General features: G+C 35.8%; 1 protein-coding gene across 3 annotated transcripts in view; it reads right to left on the bottom strand.

Annotated features, from left to right (window-relative positions):
• Nucleotides 1-17,975, bottom strand: part of FSTL5 (follistatin like 5) — a 286,299-nt gene that overhangs the window by 42,042 nt on the left and 226,282 nt on the right. For 2 of the 3 annotated variants that reach the window (XM_069855803.1, XM_069855805.1), the window contains 3 exons: nucleotides 15,334-15,495; nucleotides 13,511-13,645; nucleotides 10-36 (listed from right to left, as the gene is read on the bottom strand). In XM_069855803.1, the coding sequence (XP_069711904.1) occupies nucleotides 10-36; nucleotides 13,511-13,645; nucleotides 15,334-15,495 (324 nt within the window). The remainder of the gene's footprint in view (nucleotides 1-9; nucleotides 37-13,510; nucleotides 13,646-15,333; nucleotides 15,496-17,975) is intronic. The other variant, XM_069855804.1, reaches the window with a different exon arrangement.

The raw sequence follows: 17,975 nt of genomic DNA, 5'->3' as shown, positions 1-17,975 counted from the left end.
TATCAGTACCTTGTTCTCGCCACAATATGTTTGCAACTGCAGCATGTAAGAGAGAAAGAATAGAAAACACAAATGAACAAGAAAAAAACCTATTAAACACTATATAAATTCTGAAATAATTATGATGGTTTAACCTGCGCTTCACTAAAATACTTCTACAGCTAAATCAATGGAAACAGTAAATTAACAATAAGATTAAATAAAGATCTCTATGTCACATGACAAAATTGTGATTAGCCATCATAGTTATTTGGGTTAGTGTAAAGCTCATCACTCTCGGTTACAACTCTTCCCCTCAAGATAACATCATTAACCTTTATCAGTAATGCATTTCATAAGCCATTACAAAACATATGTGGGGTTTGCATGCATATAAATTATGTATATTAGTTACAGGTGATTGCATCACTATGACAGTGATGTAATTTTCATAATTTCCTCTAGGCATTGGAGTTTGAAGAGATTTATTTCAGGATATGGTCATGAGAGAAACATGTAAAACCAAAATGCATACAACGTATTCTTCGGTATTGCTGAAAAACTATTATCACAGTTGGCATGATACATCTTTGCCATTATCTTCAGAAGCCAAAATAAGAACTATAAGATGGCACAATCCCCAACTAAGTGTTTAAGTTGTATTTTCCATGAAAATAAGAGCTGTATTTGGCCATTTTGTTTATAGCTGGATTTGACACCTTAGAGATGAATGAAAACAAATTATCCTAATATCACCCTGTGTTCCTGGGGAGAATAAAACCAAAACAAATATAATTATGCAAATTTAAAATATTTAGAGCAGAGCATGTTATGGAATAAATTGTTTAAAACACCATCACTGAAAAACAAAGTGGTTTGTAAAGTACTGATCTTAAGAAATAGAGAAAATTTAAGGGGAAGGAATACAACAAAGAGAACATATATGTCACACATAAACATAACGCAACACTGAACAAAGTGTTGCAAAAGTTAAAAAACATTAATGTGCTTTAAAAGAGTTTGGAAAAAAATAATAAAAGACATAATTAAAAATGCCATTGGTAACTGAAGTCCTTCAACTGCTGACTGTTCAAGTCTGAAGAAACAGGAACAACTAACACCCTAGAAAAGTTTTGGATACTAGGATTTTCCCAAGCATCTTCTACTGGGCCCTCTTGAAGAATGGACCAACATGGGCTCTTAGCCTCATACAGTGCAGTATTTCTCTCTTTCTATGCTCTAAAAGAATATGCAAAGCCTCAAATATGTTAAAATGTCCCTGGAAACAGATAGCTGGAATATTATAAATACGATATAGATACCTGGATTATGTAGATGCACTGGAATGTCCATAATAGCTTGCACGGTACACTGGTGGGTGTTATGACAGATAACATTGCAACTTGTCAGAAGATATATCGGTTTGTTAAACAAGATAAAAGCCACCGCGGTATGGGAGGGTGAGGGAAACTCTCCATGGACAAGATCTCTGCAGCTTGCCATGGGAAAATCCATCCAGAGTTCATCTGATGCTGCATGAACATGGGATGCCCAGCATATGAAGGAACATAAGATTTACTCGCTATCTGTACTCCTCTTTGTATTCTATCTTATTAGAGCTGCTATTTTATTACACTATTGTCTTTCATACTACCAAACAAAAAGAACCTTGCACCATACCTCTCCCTGCCCCCACCCCAATGCAGAACAGGGGAGAATCCATGTTTTCTTGGAAAAAGAATTTCTTTCTTTTTTTAAAAAAAGCACACTTAACAGCTCCATAAAAATCACTCTTTATGGTCTTTACAAAGCTAGTCTATGCTTTTGTGCTCAGACCCAGCCTTTGATTGTAAGCAGCTAACATCATCTGAAAGCCTACTCTTCATCCTTATTATTCATTTTCTGTTTGCTATTGTAATAGGTTGCACACTTTTCCAGTAAACCCTTAGTACTTCATGAAATTCTGAATCAGATTGTAACAGCAGTACAGACACTTATTCCCTTTGGATGGAAACAAATGCAAAAGTCCATGGTATTTCTAAATGAATGGGAGGGTACTACCATGTCATGTTCCACATGAATTCTGTATCCTACTCCTTCTTGTCACACTGGTAATGCATGTAATTACATTCAGTCTTCTATCTTAAGAGCCAATGTCAAAGCTTCCAACTACATCAAATATAGTGTTCTTCCTCCCTAGTTTTCTTTTTTCCAAACACTTATGGCCTAACAGTTGAAAATAAAGCATATACGTATATACAGACTTGTAAGACTGATGTTCATTGAGTCTGGAAATTACAAAGAGCTCTTCTGCTTCCTTTTGGCAATGTAATTATATGTTCACATTATTAGTAATCAGCACACAATACTGTATATACATTCAGAGAAAAACAAGATCAGGGCAATAAGATTCCAAAAAGAATCCTAGAATTGTTTAGTTGGAAGAGACCTTTGAGATCATTGAGTCCAACTGTACCAGTCCACCACTAAACAATATCCCTGAGCCCTTCATCTATCCATCTTTTAAACATCTCCAGGACTGGTGACTCAACCACCTCTCTGGGCACCCTGTTCCAGTGCCTGATAATCCTTTCAATACAGAAATTTTTCTTGACATCTAATCTGAACCTCCCCTGGCACAACCTGAGGCCATTTCCTCTCATCCTATCACCTGCTGCTTGGGAGAGGAGACCAACACTCACCTCATTACAACATCCATTCAGGTAGTTGTAGACAGTGATAAAGTATCCCTTCAGCCTCCTTTTCTTTAGGCTAAACAACTCCAGTGCCCTCAGACATCTCTCATAAGGCTTGTTCTCCAAACCCTTCACCAGCTTCGTTGCCTTTCTCTGCACATGGTCAACCCCTTTCCTGTAGTGAGGGACCCAAAACTGAACATAACAGTCGAGGTACGGCCTCATCAGCGCAGAATACAGGGCACAATCCCTTCCATGGTCCTGCTGGCCACATTGTTTGTGACACAGGCCAGAATGCCATTAGCCTTCTTGGCCACGTGGGCTCACTGCTGGCTCACGTTCAGCCAGCTGTCAAGCAACACCCCCAAGTACTTCTCTGCCATGCAGCTTTCCAGCCACTCTTTTCCAAGCCTGTATGTAGTGCTCCACGCGCTTGTTGTGTCCCAGGTGCAGGACCTGGCATTTGGCCTTGTTGAACCTCATAGCATTGGTCTCTGCCCATCAATCCAGGCTGTCTAGATCCATCTGTAGAGCCTCCTACTATCAAGTACATCAACACTTCCTCACAGCTTAATGTGTTCTGCAAACTTGCTAAGGGTACACTCAATCCCCTCATCCACATCACTAATAAAGATATTGAACAGAACTGGACCCAACACTGAGCACTGAGGAATGCCACTTGTGACTGGTCTCCAACTGGATCTACTCCACCTACCATTACTCTTTGGGTCCGATCATCCAGTCAGTTTTTTTACCCAGCAGAGAGTATGCCTGTCCTGGCCATTGACAGTGATTTTCTAAAGCAGAACATGGTGAGAAACTGTGTCAAAGGCTTTACTAAAGCACAGGTACAGTATATCTGCAGCCCTTCCATCATCCATTAAGCGTGACACTTTGTTATAGAAGGAGATTAGGTTAGTTTGGCAGGATCTGCCTTTCATAATCCCATGTTGACTGGGCCTGATCACCTGGTTGTCCTGTGTGTGCTGAGTGATTGCACTCAAGATGATCTGCTCCATGACCACACCCTGTCAGACTGGCAGGCTTGTACTTCTGTGGATCCTCCCTCTAGACCTTATAAATGGGTGTAACATGTGACAACCTCCAGTTAAGTGGAACTTCTCCAGTCAGTCAGGACTGCAGGTAGATGATAGAAAGGAGTTTGGTGAGCACCCTCACCAGCTCCCTCCAAAAATACTTGTTCTTGAAGTACAATACTTTATTTTGTTCCAGAAACAGTCTTCCCTTTTGTGTCATATACTTCAGTGGTCATTATCTAAGAAAATGCTGAATGAGCTTTTAAAATCAATTAACTTTTTTTTTTTTTTATAATTAAAATCCTTATTCTTTTGTACCTATTTCATGTGTGGTTAAATAATCAGAAACTTTTCTTTCCATTCTCCTGGCATAACATATCATGAAGGCTTTAATAAAATGCTATTTTGTTGCACTGGCACTCATAAATAAAATAGATATCAATTAAAACATTAATGTCTGAAAAATTTCCTTCCTTACTGCACTAGGAGATTTACCATTCGCTCAGCTTCCACTACCAAGCAGAATTAAAACTTTTATGCCCATAAATGCTTTTAATTTTATTTATATTTTATAAGAAATTCAGATTTTTGTAGTTTATATACAAATACAAATAAACCTTAATTTATTTGCAAAGAAAAGGAACACTTTTTTCCCAAGTTATCTATTGTTTGCTTCAATTGTTTTCATATTATTTATGTCAAAACAAATTCCATCAAATTTCCATTCTGTCCTTATGTGACATGCACTTTCATTTCAGGTTAAGTTAATGCAATAGCCCAGAATCTACTATTTATTAGTTAAAAGTCACCATTGATACTTTACTTCTGGTGAAATATGACCATGTTAGCTTATCATTCTTTAATTTATTTTCTATAAAACTTTATATTGAATGATGCTGAAGTTCTTTGCCATGTCACATTAACTCAATCAAGTCTACTCTAGCTGGAAGACAAAATGGTTCATGAGCTGAATTTCTGCCCTGTAGTTGGAAGTTTGAAATAAAATCTTTGTGTACGGTGCTGTCAACAAGTATAAACTTGCTTAGCTCTGCCATAAAATAAAATGCTAGCATAAATTATGTCTGAGGAAATTAGGTAAATAGGTACCACTCAGTATAAGAAGTGACAAGAAGATTCTATTAAAGTTGCATAAAGCCTTTCAGAGAGAATTTAGGCCATAAATCACAGTCAAGAGGCTTTTCGTCTCATTCAAAGTTCTAGACAGAGGCGATGCCTGGTTGCGTATGATGGCCATAAACCTGTCAAGTGGGTAGCATTCAGCTCACATAATCTCTTATTAGGTGATAGGACTATGACATTATGTAAAAAAGGCACAGTTAGAAATCAATCTCATTAATGGCATGGAACAAGTATATTATTTTTTAAATTTAGCCCTTAAGACACAGTGCAAGAGGCAGATCATTTTTATCCTGTTTTGTGTGACTAGGTAAAAGAATCTGTAGAAGTTGTTTTGCAATATACGATGATGTCATAGTGGGTAAACTGTTAATTGAGATTGATGACCAAGAGTAAAAGCTACTAAATATTAAAATATCATCAAGTACTGCCAAATTGGTCTTCAGAATGCTTTAATAGCATTACTGGATAACCTTCTATCTTGACAGTTGTCTCTTAACGGTGCACATGGATGGCTGAAAAAATTTAAATACTTAGGAAGATATATTAATTAATGGCAAACAAATCTGTGTTTTATATAATTAAGTTTTGCAAAACTTTAAGAGAAATGAAAATATTGTAAAAAACAGAAAATAAAATAAAAACATGCCCACAGAACTGTCTAGTCTGAGAACATATTTTCATGACTTTTGACTCTAGCTTGATAAGATTATGCTAAGATGAAACTGAGAGGAAACCAAAACAGAACAGGAGTGCCTGTCAAAGTCACTGAAAAAGAAAAATAAATGATTTTAAAAGTTATTTTGCTTCAAAAATATTTTATTTTTGTAGCAGTGAAGAATTTTAAGTATCTGAAAATGACCCCTGAAAATATTCCCTTGTCTGTGATGATCAATCCTTTTTTATTTTCCTGTTTTCTATACTGTCAGATTTTCTTCTTTAGATCTGTAGACAACAATGATATACTCAATTCAATTATTTCAATAAAATATTGCCATGCCACTATAATTTTTCTTTCCTTTCTTTTTTTCAAAACTTACGAAATTGTTTATTTCTATTTCTTAGCTATACATTAAGCTCCATATTCAGCTAATGTTAGTTTGACTAACAATTAAAATTTGAACCAGTTTCATTGGTCCTAATACTACCTGAACATATCCTAATTAAATAATTAAATAAATAAATCCCACAGATGGAAGTTGCCATTTCTTCCTCCTCTATTTGTGATTATTATTGTACTTCGTATCAATTAAAAAAGGCAGCAATATCTTCCCCACTCCAGTGTTCTCAGAAATATATTTTCAAGATACACTGTGAAATTATCTTTGCTCTCTATTTAAATTCTTCAGCTTCCACACAGTGTTTCAACAAGAGCAAGGTGATGACCTTGGCTTGCCTTATGGCTTCTAGAGTTGGGTTGACTAAATTCTGTGTTTGTGACCATCAGTGGCAGTCATCGATATAATTCTGCAGCAGAGTTCCCAATTTGTGTGCTCCTGCTTTAAATGCTGCTACATCCATTAGTATGAAAGAGAAAGCTGTAAGTTAGTAAAAAAATTGAGAGTTCCTTAAAATGTTCCCGTACTGCAAGCAAGAATACAGAATAGAATACACAATACTGCAAGCTAGAATACAGTAACCTTTATCAGTTACTGCAGAGATACTGAAGAATAAAGATCCAATTTGCAAAAGACATAATTAAAAGTCCTTAAGAAAAGTAGCCACCTTAGCTGCAATTAAAATCCCATTTTTGTACTAACAGAATTTCCAGCAGCTTGATATTCCTTTACACCAATGCAGAAGCAAAGGCTGTCATCTCAAATGGCTGCGAAAGGCAAAAGTAAAGCATTGTGACACCAGAACTATTCAAGTTTTAAATTCTACTGATATGAACCACATTTTTTTAATATTCCATTGATAATACCCTTCTGCAAATATTTTTGTCCTGCATTTGCACAGAAGCAGGATAAAAACTGAAACACAGACCAATCAAATACTTCCCATCTTACAAAGGAAAAAAAAAAAAAGAAGGTAAATGATATGTAGTCAAGACAAACACTTAAAATAACAAGGTGCAAATGAAGTACATAAAAATACCTGATAAAAGATGTTTTGGATGTTTGATCTAGTGCTATTAGTTTTGAATACATTTCAGATTATGATATAAATTCAAGAGGAGTACCACTACCTATACCTCTAGTAGCTCCCTACTCCCTGAAACTTAATGACTCAAGTAACTGTAGGCTAGTTAGGTGGGCTATATGTACCAGACAGAAGGAAAAACAGTAGCACAGAATTCAATTCAGTAAGAAATCAAAAGACGAGACTATAATTATGAGTCAGCTAATATGTCCTAATGGAAATCAGGTCTTCTCAAACAAACCTGATTATATTCTTTGATGCAATTAGAAGTTTGGTAATGAAAAATTCATATAGATATAACCCAGAATTTTGTTAAACGTCTAATTTGTTACCACAGAATATTCTGATTAAATATTAGATTTATATAATAGCAGTAAAGCATGTTAATTGAATTAAAAACTACCAAACTAATAAAACTGAAGAAGTAATTTCCATTGTTAAATCATTAGTCAAAAGTGCAGAAGACAGTGCTGGAATGTGTCCAGAGAAATCTCTAAAATAAATTACACTTTGATATAGCTAAATGCAAAATTACTGAAAAGTAATACAGACTACGTCTACACTTAGGGGGCTGAGACAGGTAGGAAGAAGCAGAATCTGGGAAAAGAAGCCTGATAGGATATAGGGCAGGTGGTAGATTAATGTATAAACATAAAATTCCACTGCTTATACTAGTGGACAAAAGCACACGGGATCAGTGGATGTGGAAGCAAAACATTACCAAATATATATTTTTTTCTCCAGAACATTGAAGAAACAAACAGTACATTTGCTTCTGCAAACAGTAGCTCCCATTTTTAAGGAAAAATGTACCAAAACCAGTTTCAGTTCTCGAGGCAAAAAGACCCTTCCAGTTCTACAGTAACTGTCTTATTCTGTTTAGTGTATGTGGGGGAAAGTAATCAAAATTTAACAATCATATATTCATAAGATAAAAATATCTTAAAAGGTCAATTTATTGGAAAGAAAGTGAGAATCAAAGGAGGAAATTGAAAGATAAACTGACTTTGTGTGGAAACTGAGCATGATTGCATATTAGTGAAGCTTATTCATTAGTAAAGCTAAATACTAACAGAAATAAGGGATTCTCTGACTATTTGTGTCTCTAACTTAGGTAGATGTGTTTCTGGGAGGATACACTTCGGGCAAGCAAAGATTTATATCTTTATTCAGGCAGAACAAGATGCAATTTAATGTCTCATGGAATGGAGAATATAGATAAGAGTTAAATGAAATGCTTCCCTCATGCTTAAATCTATGAATCTATGAAACATCTGTTCTGAGAACTCAAACTACATTGGAATGAAATTACAATCAGGTTTTAAAATGCTATTTGCATTACAAATGTGATTATGCCGGAGTTTACTTCCAATACGGCCAAGTTCTCACAGGTATTATTAGAGGAGCATTACAGTACAGGAGACTGCTGTCTTCAATGAGTTTTAGACCAGGCTATTAAATCTCCAGAATGCTTTTACCAGTCACTGCAAGGTTTATCCAGTTATCACCTAGACCAGCTGTCTCTTTCTTGATGGCTTTAACTGCAAACTTGAGGGTAAATGGAATTCACAGCACAAAGATTTTCCAGTCTATAGAGAATTAAAATAGCTCAGTTCTTGCATTCAGAAATATTTTAGAAGTAGGAGTAGGATGTACAGACCTATTCACTGTACATGTTGCATGGTTCTGGTTGACTATCACATTCATGATACTTTAAAATGCATGTCCTGAGAATATACATAAGCCATTAAAAAAGGCTCAAGAAACAGAGAGGTAATCAGAAGTTTTGTTATCTCATGAATCTAAGCTGTTTAATAGAGAAAAGATTAATATCTAGTAGAAAAACAAAAAAAAATTGGTTTAATTTTGTATAAAATATCATAATGATCTTAAGTAGTTTCCAGTCAGAGTAGAACATTTTAATGAAATATTTACTTTCAGTTTTAGGTCAAATATTCTCAGATTAAAATATAACTTTTCCAAAAGAAATTACAAAATCTAAAAATCCTCAGGCAAGGTCTCTGCTGGGAAGAAGAAAGGAGAACAAAGATCTCATTATAAAATGTGCACACACCCAAAGAAAATTAATGAAAGAAGTGGGCTTGTTCAGCCTCGGGAGGAGAAGGCTTTGGAGGCACCTAATAGTAACCTTCCAACAGCTACACAGGGGAACCCCACTTGTCACTGGCCTCCAGCTGGATTTCACACCATTTCCCACCACTCTCTGGGCCCGGCCATCCAACCAGTTTTCCACCCAGGAGAGTGTGCGCCTGTCCAGGCCAGAGGCTGACAGATTCTCAAGCAGAATGCTGTGAGAAACTGTGTCAAAGGCTTTACTGAAGTCCAGGAAGACCATGTCCACAGCCTTTCCCTCATCCAGCAGCCGAGTCACTTTGTCATAGAAGGCGATCAGGTTAGTTTGGCAAGACCTGCCTTTTGTGAACCCGTGTTGACTGGGCCTGATCACCCGGTTCTCTTGCAAGTGCTTCATGATAGCACTCAAGATCACCTGCTCCATGACTTTCCCTGGCACTGAGGTCAGACTGACAGGCCTGTAGTTCCCTGGGTCCTCCCTGCGAACCTTCTTGTAGATGGGCACAACATATGCCAGCCTCCAGTCCAGTGGGACTTCCCCATTCTTCCAGGACTGTTGGAAGATGATGGAAAGGGGTTTAGCCAGCACATCCGCCAGCTCCTTCAGTACCCTAGGGTGAATCCCGTCTGGCCCCACAGACTTGTGGGTGTCTAGTCGGGCTAGCAAGGCTCTGACCACCTCCTCTTGGATCATGGGAGCCTCATTTTGCTCCTCTAGCTCCTGGGTTTGTATACAGATGGAACAACTTTCTTTACAATTAAAGACTGAGGCAAAGAAGGCATTAAGTACCTCAGCCTTTTCCTCATCCCCTGTCACTGTTGTTCCTTCTGCATCCCAATAGGATGCAGATGTAATACATATCAAATTTCAGCTGCAGAACAGGTTAATTGGGAAAAAACAATACTAAAGTTAAGATATTCTAAAGAAAATAATTTTATTCTTCTCACCTGAGTCAATGCCAAAATGAAAACATATTTTCAGAGGTTTTATTTTTAGTGCACATTGTGAAAGGCTGATGGACTAAGAAGAGGCCAAACTATTCTTAAGACTGTGATCCTTTTTCAAAAATTTCATCTGTGCATGGCAGAAAAATGGTTCAGTGTTCTGTTCTGGCATCTGCTGAACAGATATAAATGTAAAAGCACTTTCACAGTATTTTCCATTCACTTCCAAATTAAATTACCATCTTGATGATGAATCATTATCATTAAAGTATGTCAACTTTCTTTGGAACAGAAATCTAAATTTCTGAAACTGGAAACTTTGAAATAAACCTGGCACCCCTAAGTCATGCTCCGCATCATTATTATTTTTGCTATTAGCGTCACACTTCCCACAATTCAGTATATCTTTGCCATTCAGTATATTTGTTTCCTGTTTAAAATGCAGACATAGGTATTTGACATCACAATCCAATAATATTTTTAGGTACACAGGTGAAGGAAAGCTTCTCTTATTATTTAACAATCTATTTATTCACATAGGCACTTGTTTTTAGGAAATAAATATATATACTGGTAAAAATGGAACCATGCTCTGTATTTGTTATGTGGCTTATAACATCACTGTCATTCTCAATGCAGTGCAATTGTAATTAATATTTTAGATTTTCATTGTAAAATTCCTCACTACACTCTCAATGACCAATCAACTCAATGTTCTGAAATGCTTTTATTACATATTGCATGATTTTTACCTTTTGCGACATTTAAAAAGTAGACAAATACAGAATAACTGACACGATAATGAGAATTTGTTCTATTTTTGTTCAAATCAATATCCTAAGATTTCCAAAAGGGACTACTACAAAAAGGACAAAATATAAGATTTTTTTTTAAAAAGTCTGCTTTATTCTTTTAAAGCAGGATAAAAGAAAAATTATGTATGAAAACGTCATCTAGGACAGGTATAGTCTGTATCAGATCATATGAAATCACATTTACATCACTAGAGATATTCAGACTGTAACTTATGACCTAATGAGCACACCTTAATTTAAAGTAGTAGTAGCATTTTGTTTAAAATTTATGGGTGGAGAAACAAAAGCCCACAGTATCATCCAGGTGATTTTTACCTATGCAACTACCTATGTAATTTTCTTCCCTAATACTTCCAAATTTGCTGCATGAACCATTGTTTTGGGAGAAATACAAAAACAAGCAGAGAAGAGTTAATAATAACACCCTTCTACTCTTAATTTCAGTTTTATAATGGTAAGAGCTCCTCCTTGAAAACGGACTTTTTTTTAAACAGAAGCATTTATCTAAACAGTATCTATCAACATTTTACCTGTGAAGGCAATTCATGTAGTTGTTATAATGATATTGATAGCAATTGCTTTTTTTATCAGTAAGTACATTACGTCTTTCTGCACATACAGAAATGGTGTTTTGAGCCAAGAAATGCAAATCAGAGTACCAGAGAAAGCATTTCATGTCAATATCCATTGCACCTATATTTGAATGATGTAATTATGCAGCTGCGAACAATACATTTATTTACACATCCACCAGTTTTTAGGAAACCATGTTCAGACACCAAGGAACACAATGGTAAAATGCCTCCCTGCAAGATACAACATAGAGCTTGCAGAGTAAATTACTTTTATGGGAAGGAGGAAGACTGCATATTCTGGATGAACTATTCTAGAAAAATATGGGTTTATAATCTGTCTTCCTTCATTCACATCTTTAATGACACCAATAGTAATCATAACAACTTACTGCTAGTAGAATTTAAAGCACTTGGTGCAAGTAGTGCTCATTGCATAACGTGATTTTACAAATCCTGTAAAGTTAGCTGATCTAAAATTATTGCATCACATTACAATGCCTGAAAATGATATTTTGCATAGGTGTGCCTATTCCCACATAATCACTGCAGATCAGGTCTTCAGTGGACACAATGATTATGTAACTAAATCACTTGAAATCTGGGCAATGGATATAAATGTTTTGTTGAAAGGCCAAGCAAGTCTTAACCAAGCATGAGCAAATGCCACTTTGTCAGGGGTTTGTAATTTGGCAGCATTCACATTTTTCACAGACTGCAAAAGGCAAATGGAGGTGACCGAGCTACTTCATGTCACCAGATTAGTAGAAATTCAACATGATCAAACAACTTATTTATCCTCAGCTGCCTTTTCAAAATTTCTGAGCAGTCATCCTCAAGACAGAAAAACCCCAACAGTAAGACTTTTGAAATGACAGTCATAATTAATGCTACTAAAAGCAGCAAAATAAAGATATTAACATTTGGATTATAAGATTTTCCTGCATGGTAGCTTTCCTCTGAAACATTTAAAGCTTAATAAACATATATGTAACTGAACTCAGCATCTTAAGAGAGGATTGTCAGGCAGACTTGCATTGCTATTAATTCTGCCTCTAGTATCTTCTGTCAAGTACTCATTACTGTTGAATAAGCTTCTAGAGAAATAGGATTGCCTTAAGTTAATGGAATCAGTCTCACTAGTAAAATAACTAACATTTTATTAGAAAAATTCTAATGAATATGTAGTAAGAGATTTAAATGGAAAAAAAAAAAACAAAAAACAACAAAAAAAGCAAAACCAGCCTCATCTAGTGGGAGGTGCCCCTGCCCATGGAAAGCAGGTGGAACTAGATGATCTTTAAGGTCCCTTCCAACCCAAATCATTCTACAATTCTGTGAAATAGGTGAAGTGTAAAATCAGGAATATTTTTTTATGATCAGAGGAAAGAAGGAGAAGTGGAAAGAGGTATCAAGGCAGACAAGTAACAGATAAGTAGTATTTTTAAACCCCACTATCATTCAACAGAGGATAAAGAAAGCTACATTTTGGTAGCAGTAGAGATTTCTTCGGCACATTGAACATCCAGTTTAGCAAGTGAAATGTGGTCACTATTGCTCCACATTGCTGGAGAACCAGTTATCCAGGCACAATACAGGCTGGAACTAATCAGGATCTGCTAGGCATTTCAGCAGATGCGATCAAGTCCTGTAATGACTCTCATGTCACAAGGGTCAAGATTGACTCTTGCTATATCTCAAGAATGTACAGGAAGAAAAACTAGAAAAATATCTTCCTCTCACATCCCCATTAACTCTCAGAAACCACACCAGGATTTACCTTGTTTTGGCATCCAGTTCCTTTTCCCCTTCATATTTCCTTCATATTATCATGAGAAAACAATCCAAATTTTAACAGTAATGTGGAAAATGTAAATTCACAGAATGAATTTGAGATTTCATTCCACTCAGATTACACACTGCTTTCAGTGACTTTTGGATATAATTATTTCAACATTATTTTTTTTAAATCAGTTTTCTACACATTCTTATAGTGTATTTAATATTGTGTATTTAATATTTCACAGTTTTTAATATTGATTTAATATTTAAGTGAGAGCTAAGTGTATTTTTATATTTTTCACAATACTTACGTGTCTTTCGAGCAGAATCTTCTACAAAAAGAGAAGAAATGTCTTCATCCACCCCTGCTTCATTCTTTGCAATACAAGTATACGCTCCTGTATCTTCATAGCGCACATTGCTAATGTGAACCTCACTACCATTTGCTGAAAGGAGAGGAAAAATTCAACATGCGGACATGCTACAGTGCTTTCAGATTATACATTTAGAAGGCTTTCTCTGCCTAAACTAATTAAACCATTTTCATTCCTGAGTTCATAGCTTGGAGACATGCCAAACTAATCCAAAGGTATTCAACTGGCTAGCAAACTATATGCATTATTATTCATCTCACCAATATCCAGAATACCTCAGCTGATTTTGCACTTCAGAGCCAAATAAGAGTCTGAAGTTTTCCCTGTGCTTAAATGACTATAATTTTCTTTAAAATCAGGTAAATATTACATTTTTATTGTGTTGCATTTTGTCACTTGAAATTATCATTGTCTTTATACAATACAACCGAGGTTTCTGTGGACTATAACAGCCCAGAATTTCAACATAAATAATAATTTTAATAAAATTGTTTTTAATAACCAGAGACACCTAGTTTTGTTTTTTGTGAAGGAAGTGTAATAAAAAAACAGGCACATTGCAATTGTACACTGAGAGGTCTGTGGAAACCACTTCAGCAGTGTCATGTCAACTTGGGCAGGAATGGCAATAAACCATTCAGGTTTCAAAGGACAAAAGTAATTTAAATAATGTGATTTGAATAATGATCCATTGTGTTTTAAGAATAGCATATTTGTTCAAGTGTAGGATCTATCATACAAATCCAGCTTTGTAGGTGTTCTAAAGTATGGACTAGAAGTGCACTGAATTATGGTGTAATGCTTCTTCTAGGCAATCTTTTGCTTGAAGCTAATGCATAGATAATTTAAATCAGAAAAAAAAATTAGGGAAAATGTAATGAGATATAAAAAATTTAATTTCAAATAATTACAGTCAAGAAAGTTGAATTAAATATATTTTGCTTAAAGAAGAATAATTTTTATCTGTTTATCATAGATATAGGATAAAGAGGCAAAGGGAAAAAAAAAATCCACTCAAATCCCTACAGGAGAAATTACCAGAACGCTGCTATGGAGGAGGAGTCCATGACTTTCTACTCATAGTGGAAAATGTTTCTGCAAGGCAATTGTTCACATGCATCCAGGAGAGAAAGCCATGAAAGAACAGAGGACTATAACACCTACAGGGAAAGTAACACTCTTTTTAGAGAAGCATTCACCTTCTGCCTGTCCTACTGTTTCTTATACTGCAGACTGATAGCTGTCGTATCCCAAAACACATGCTGGTATTGGAGATGAATAAGAGAAGCTTTTTAAGGGGACACTGGCAACACAAGATATTTTTTTTTTTCCTATGGCTGATCAAAAATCACTAGAAGAACTGCAGAAACTAGAAGGTTTTCTGCTGGGTAGGTTCATTGAATTTGCTGAGCCCTGAATATCCATGGAAGTTTCATAAGCATGGCCTGTATTGTTGATTAAAAGTAAGACTTCCCTTTAGTAGTTCTTGGTTTTTGGTTTTTTTTCTTTTTTAACCTGCAGTGTCTTTACATGCCTCTGGAAGTCTGCTGAGACTCCCTTAGAAAACAGCAGGTCCATTTCAGGAATTTCTTCCCCTGTAATTTATGCATGTTGAAGAGTAACTAGAAGACATCTTCTGAAATGCTTTAGCTTAAACTTCAACTCTAGATTAAAACTATGTAAGAAGGACAGCTACTACGGAAAGGATGCACTGATGAAGCATTTATGACCTGTAGAAAATAATAAATATGCCTCTTTACCTTGAAGAGTTAGCTGTTTGGATAACTTTGGAGTGATATCAATTCCATTTTTCAGCCAACCAAGTTGTGGGTTGGGAATACCTTCAGCATGACATCGAAGACTAGCTGTCACACCCGGCTCTCTTGCCTGGCTTTCTGGAAAGACTCGGATGACTGGTGGGACTGCAGGAAACAATTATAATTTGGTGGAGAAGAGTAATATCTTCATTTTAAGAAAAATAATTATAAGCAATTCTAAAGACTACTGTAAATATATATAACAACACACAGATGTGGTATTAATCACATATTCAGTGACATTCAGTGCTGAACTCTGTAACAGTAAATTTATGAAGGACAAAGAATGTTCTGTGAGAAAGAATTATTTTCACTGCCTGTGGTATTAGTGGAAAAAAAAAGCCTAAATTCTAATTAGTTTGGGGTTGAGTAATAAGATTTTTATTTTTCCTTGAATTTCTTTATAAAATATGAACAATGTACAACCAGTAATTTATGATGTGATGTACAGAGATTGTAATTGACCTGTTTTGCAAACATTTTCTTTAATATTTCTTCACCTTTCCCTTCTCTTCAAAACACCTATCAGCAATCCACTTTACAGAATTACAGAATGCCAGGTTGGAAGGTATCTCAGGGATCATCTTGGTCCAACCTTTTAGATAATAGACAGTTTAAGTGAGATGGCCCAGGACCCTGTCAAGCTGAGCCTTAAAGTGTCCAGTGTAGTGGAATCTGCCACTTCCCTGGGGAGATTATTCCAATGTAAGGGTAAATTGGAGCTGTTAGTGCTGGAGGAAGAGCTGTGACACTGACGGAATAAACTGTCAAGGCACAGTGGCAGAAGTTAGCTCATCTGCTTTTTCAGGCAAAGCATCCTCCAAGCACAGGCAGCAAGTCTGATACAAGAAATAGTTCCTATTACAAAAAGTGAAGTATTTTTTGTTTAAGCTAAAGTTTCATCTACTTAATTGTATTTTTTGAAAGACAGAATGTCGCTCTGATAGTACGTTTTCTTTCTCTGATACTATGTTTTCTTTCAAACCTTTTTCAGACACTGCTCATTCTTTGAATGTGAGAACATCTTGTGTGCAGTGCACACAAAATCTGTACATTATCTGTAATGAAGGTTAAAGACATATAATTCCTGTTCAAAGTTTTGTTTAATGCAACTTTTAAAAAGTGGAATACTTAGCTGCTGTCACAAAAACACAGCTGGGTACAGGATGAAGTATCAGTTGGTAATGAAAGATGATAACAAGATCAAAAATTAACTGTGTCTATTTTGGTATGAGATTAAATATTTTCAAATGCTATCCAACCGTTTACAAGAAATGTCCCAGCATGTTCTCCTATTAGAACATAGATTTCTATGTTGCAAGAAATAAACAAATGTACTGTTTCTCAGATAGGATGCAAAAATCAGTAGGTTTTGGGGATATTTTAAACTAGTAAAAGATGAGGGTCTTTTCAAATAGTATGCGTGGAAAATTACACATAATCCTATCATACAAACTACAAATGTTCTATAAAAGAACATGGAAGATTAAAAATGTAAAAATTATGGCTGCTGGTTGCTTAGATTACCAGCTGAGAGCAAAAGCATACAAAATCAGGGAATTAAAATTTGTACTGAGTTTCTGGAAGAGACTTTGCTTTTATGGATGCAGATCTCTGTTTTTCATCTCAACTATAACATTTCCATTTCTGTTCCTCCTCCACTTCTTCCCTGTTCTATTTCCCCTTCCACAGGACCTGTATGTTCCATACTGAGACCTTGTTTTTCCCACTGTGTTCTTTAGACTGAGCCCCTCTTGACTGTATGCTCAGATGGCCTGCACCTCAGCTCCCAGTCTTACTTTGCCTCAGTTCCTACGACTCTGTCTGCCTGCCCTGTTCAGCCTTTCTTGATAAAAGGTCCTTTAGGCAGCCTACTCCATGTTGCAGATGTCCCACTGCATCAGCGCCAAATAGTCTACTTATCTACCATGGCTCCAGAAGACCAAGGAGCTCTGTATCCTTAGAGATAGGATTGCCATCATTTAATATTCTCAAGCATCTCAGCAACACAAACAACTCTTAGGACCAATAGTCAGACATTGCTACTCATTGCACTCTGACTAGCTATGGTATTTCTTGCCTCTTTTGTGCTAGTGAAATATTCTCACGGCATATAAAAATATACAGGTATTTAACTACCACACCTTGACAGTTTTACTGAGTGCATGTGAAGCAAAAATTTTTAACAGTACAATTTTGGAGAATTTTCATTGAATAGAAAAAGGAATATATTAATTTTGCTCAGGCATAAAGCAGACGATACTTTTGGGGGCAACTTTATTCTTAGCAGAGTTTTAGAAAATACTATAACGGAAATGAAAAAAAAGAAAAAAACAAACAGATAAAATCAAAGATGCTGTTGTTGCTAAATTAACTGTTTAAGAGTTTGGAGATGTGAAGGTGAGGAAATGCTCTGGTGAAAGCACTTCTGAGTTTTCTTCTACTGTCAGAAGTATATGACATGTTTATGACACATGCTGTCAGCAACAGCAAAGTAAAAATATCTGATGGAACAATTTTCATTATCAAAGATATATGGAGAAAAAAAATAAAAATAAAACTGACAGACCTAAATTCATACAGTC

Source organism: Phaenicophaeus curvirostris, chromosome 4, assembly GCF_032191515.1.
Source record: "Phaenicophaeus curvirostris isolate KB17595 chromosome 4, BPBGC_Pcur_1.0, whole genome shotgun sequence".
Taxonomy (NCBI): domain Eukaryota; kingdom Metazoa; phylum Chordata; class Aves; order Cuculiformes; family Cuculidae; genus Phaenicophaeus; species Phaenicophaeus curvirostris.
The sequence above is the reverse complement of the archived record's forward strand: the minus strand, read 5'-3'. Positions and strand labels throughout refer to the sequence as shown.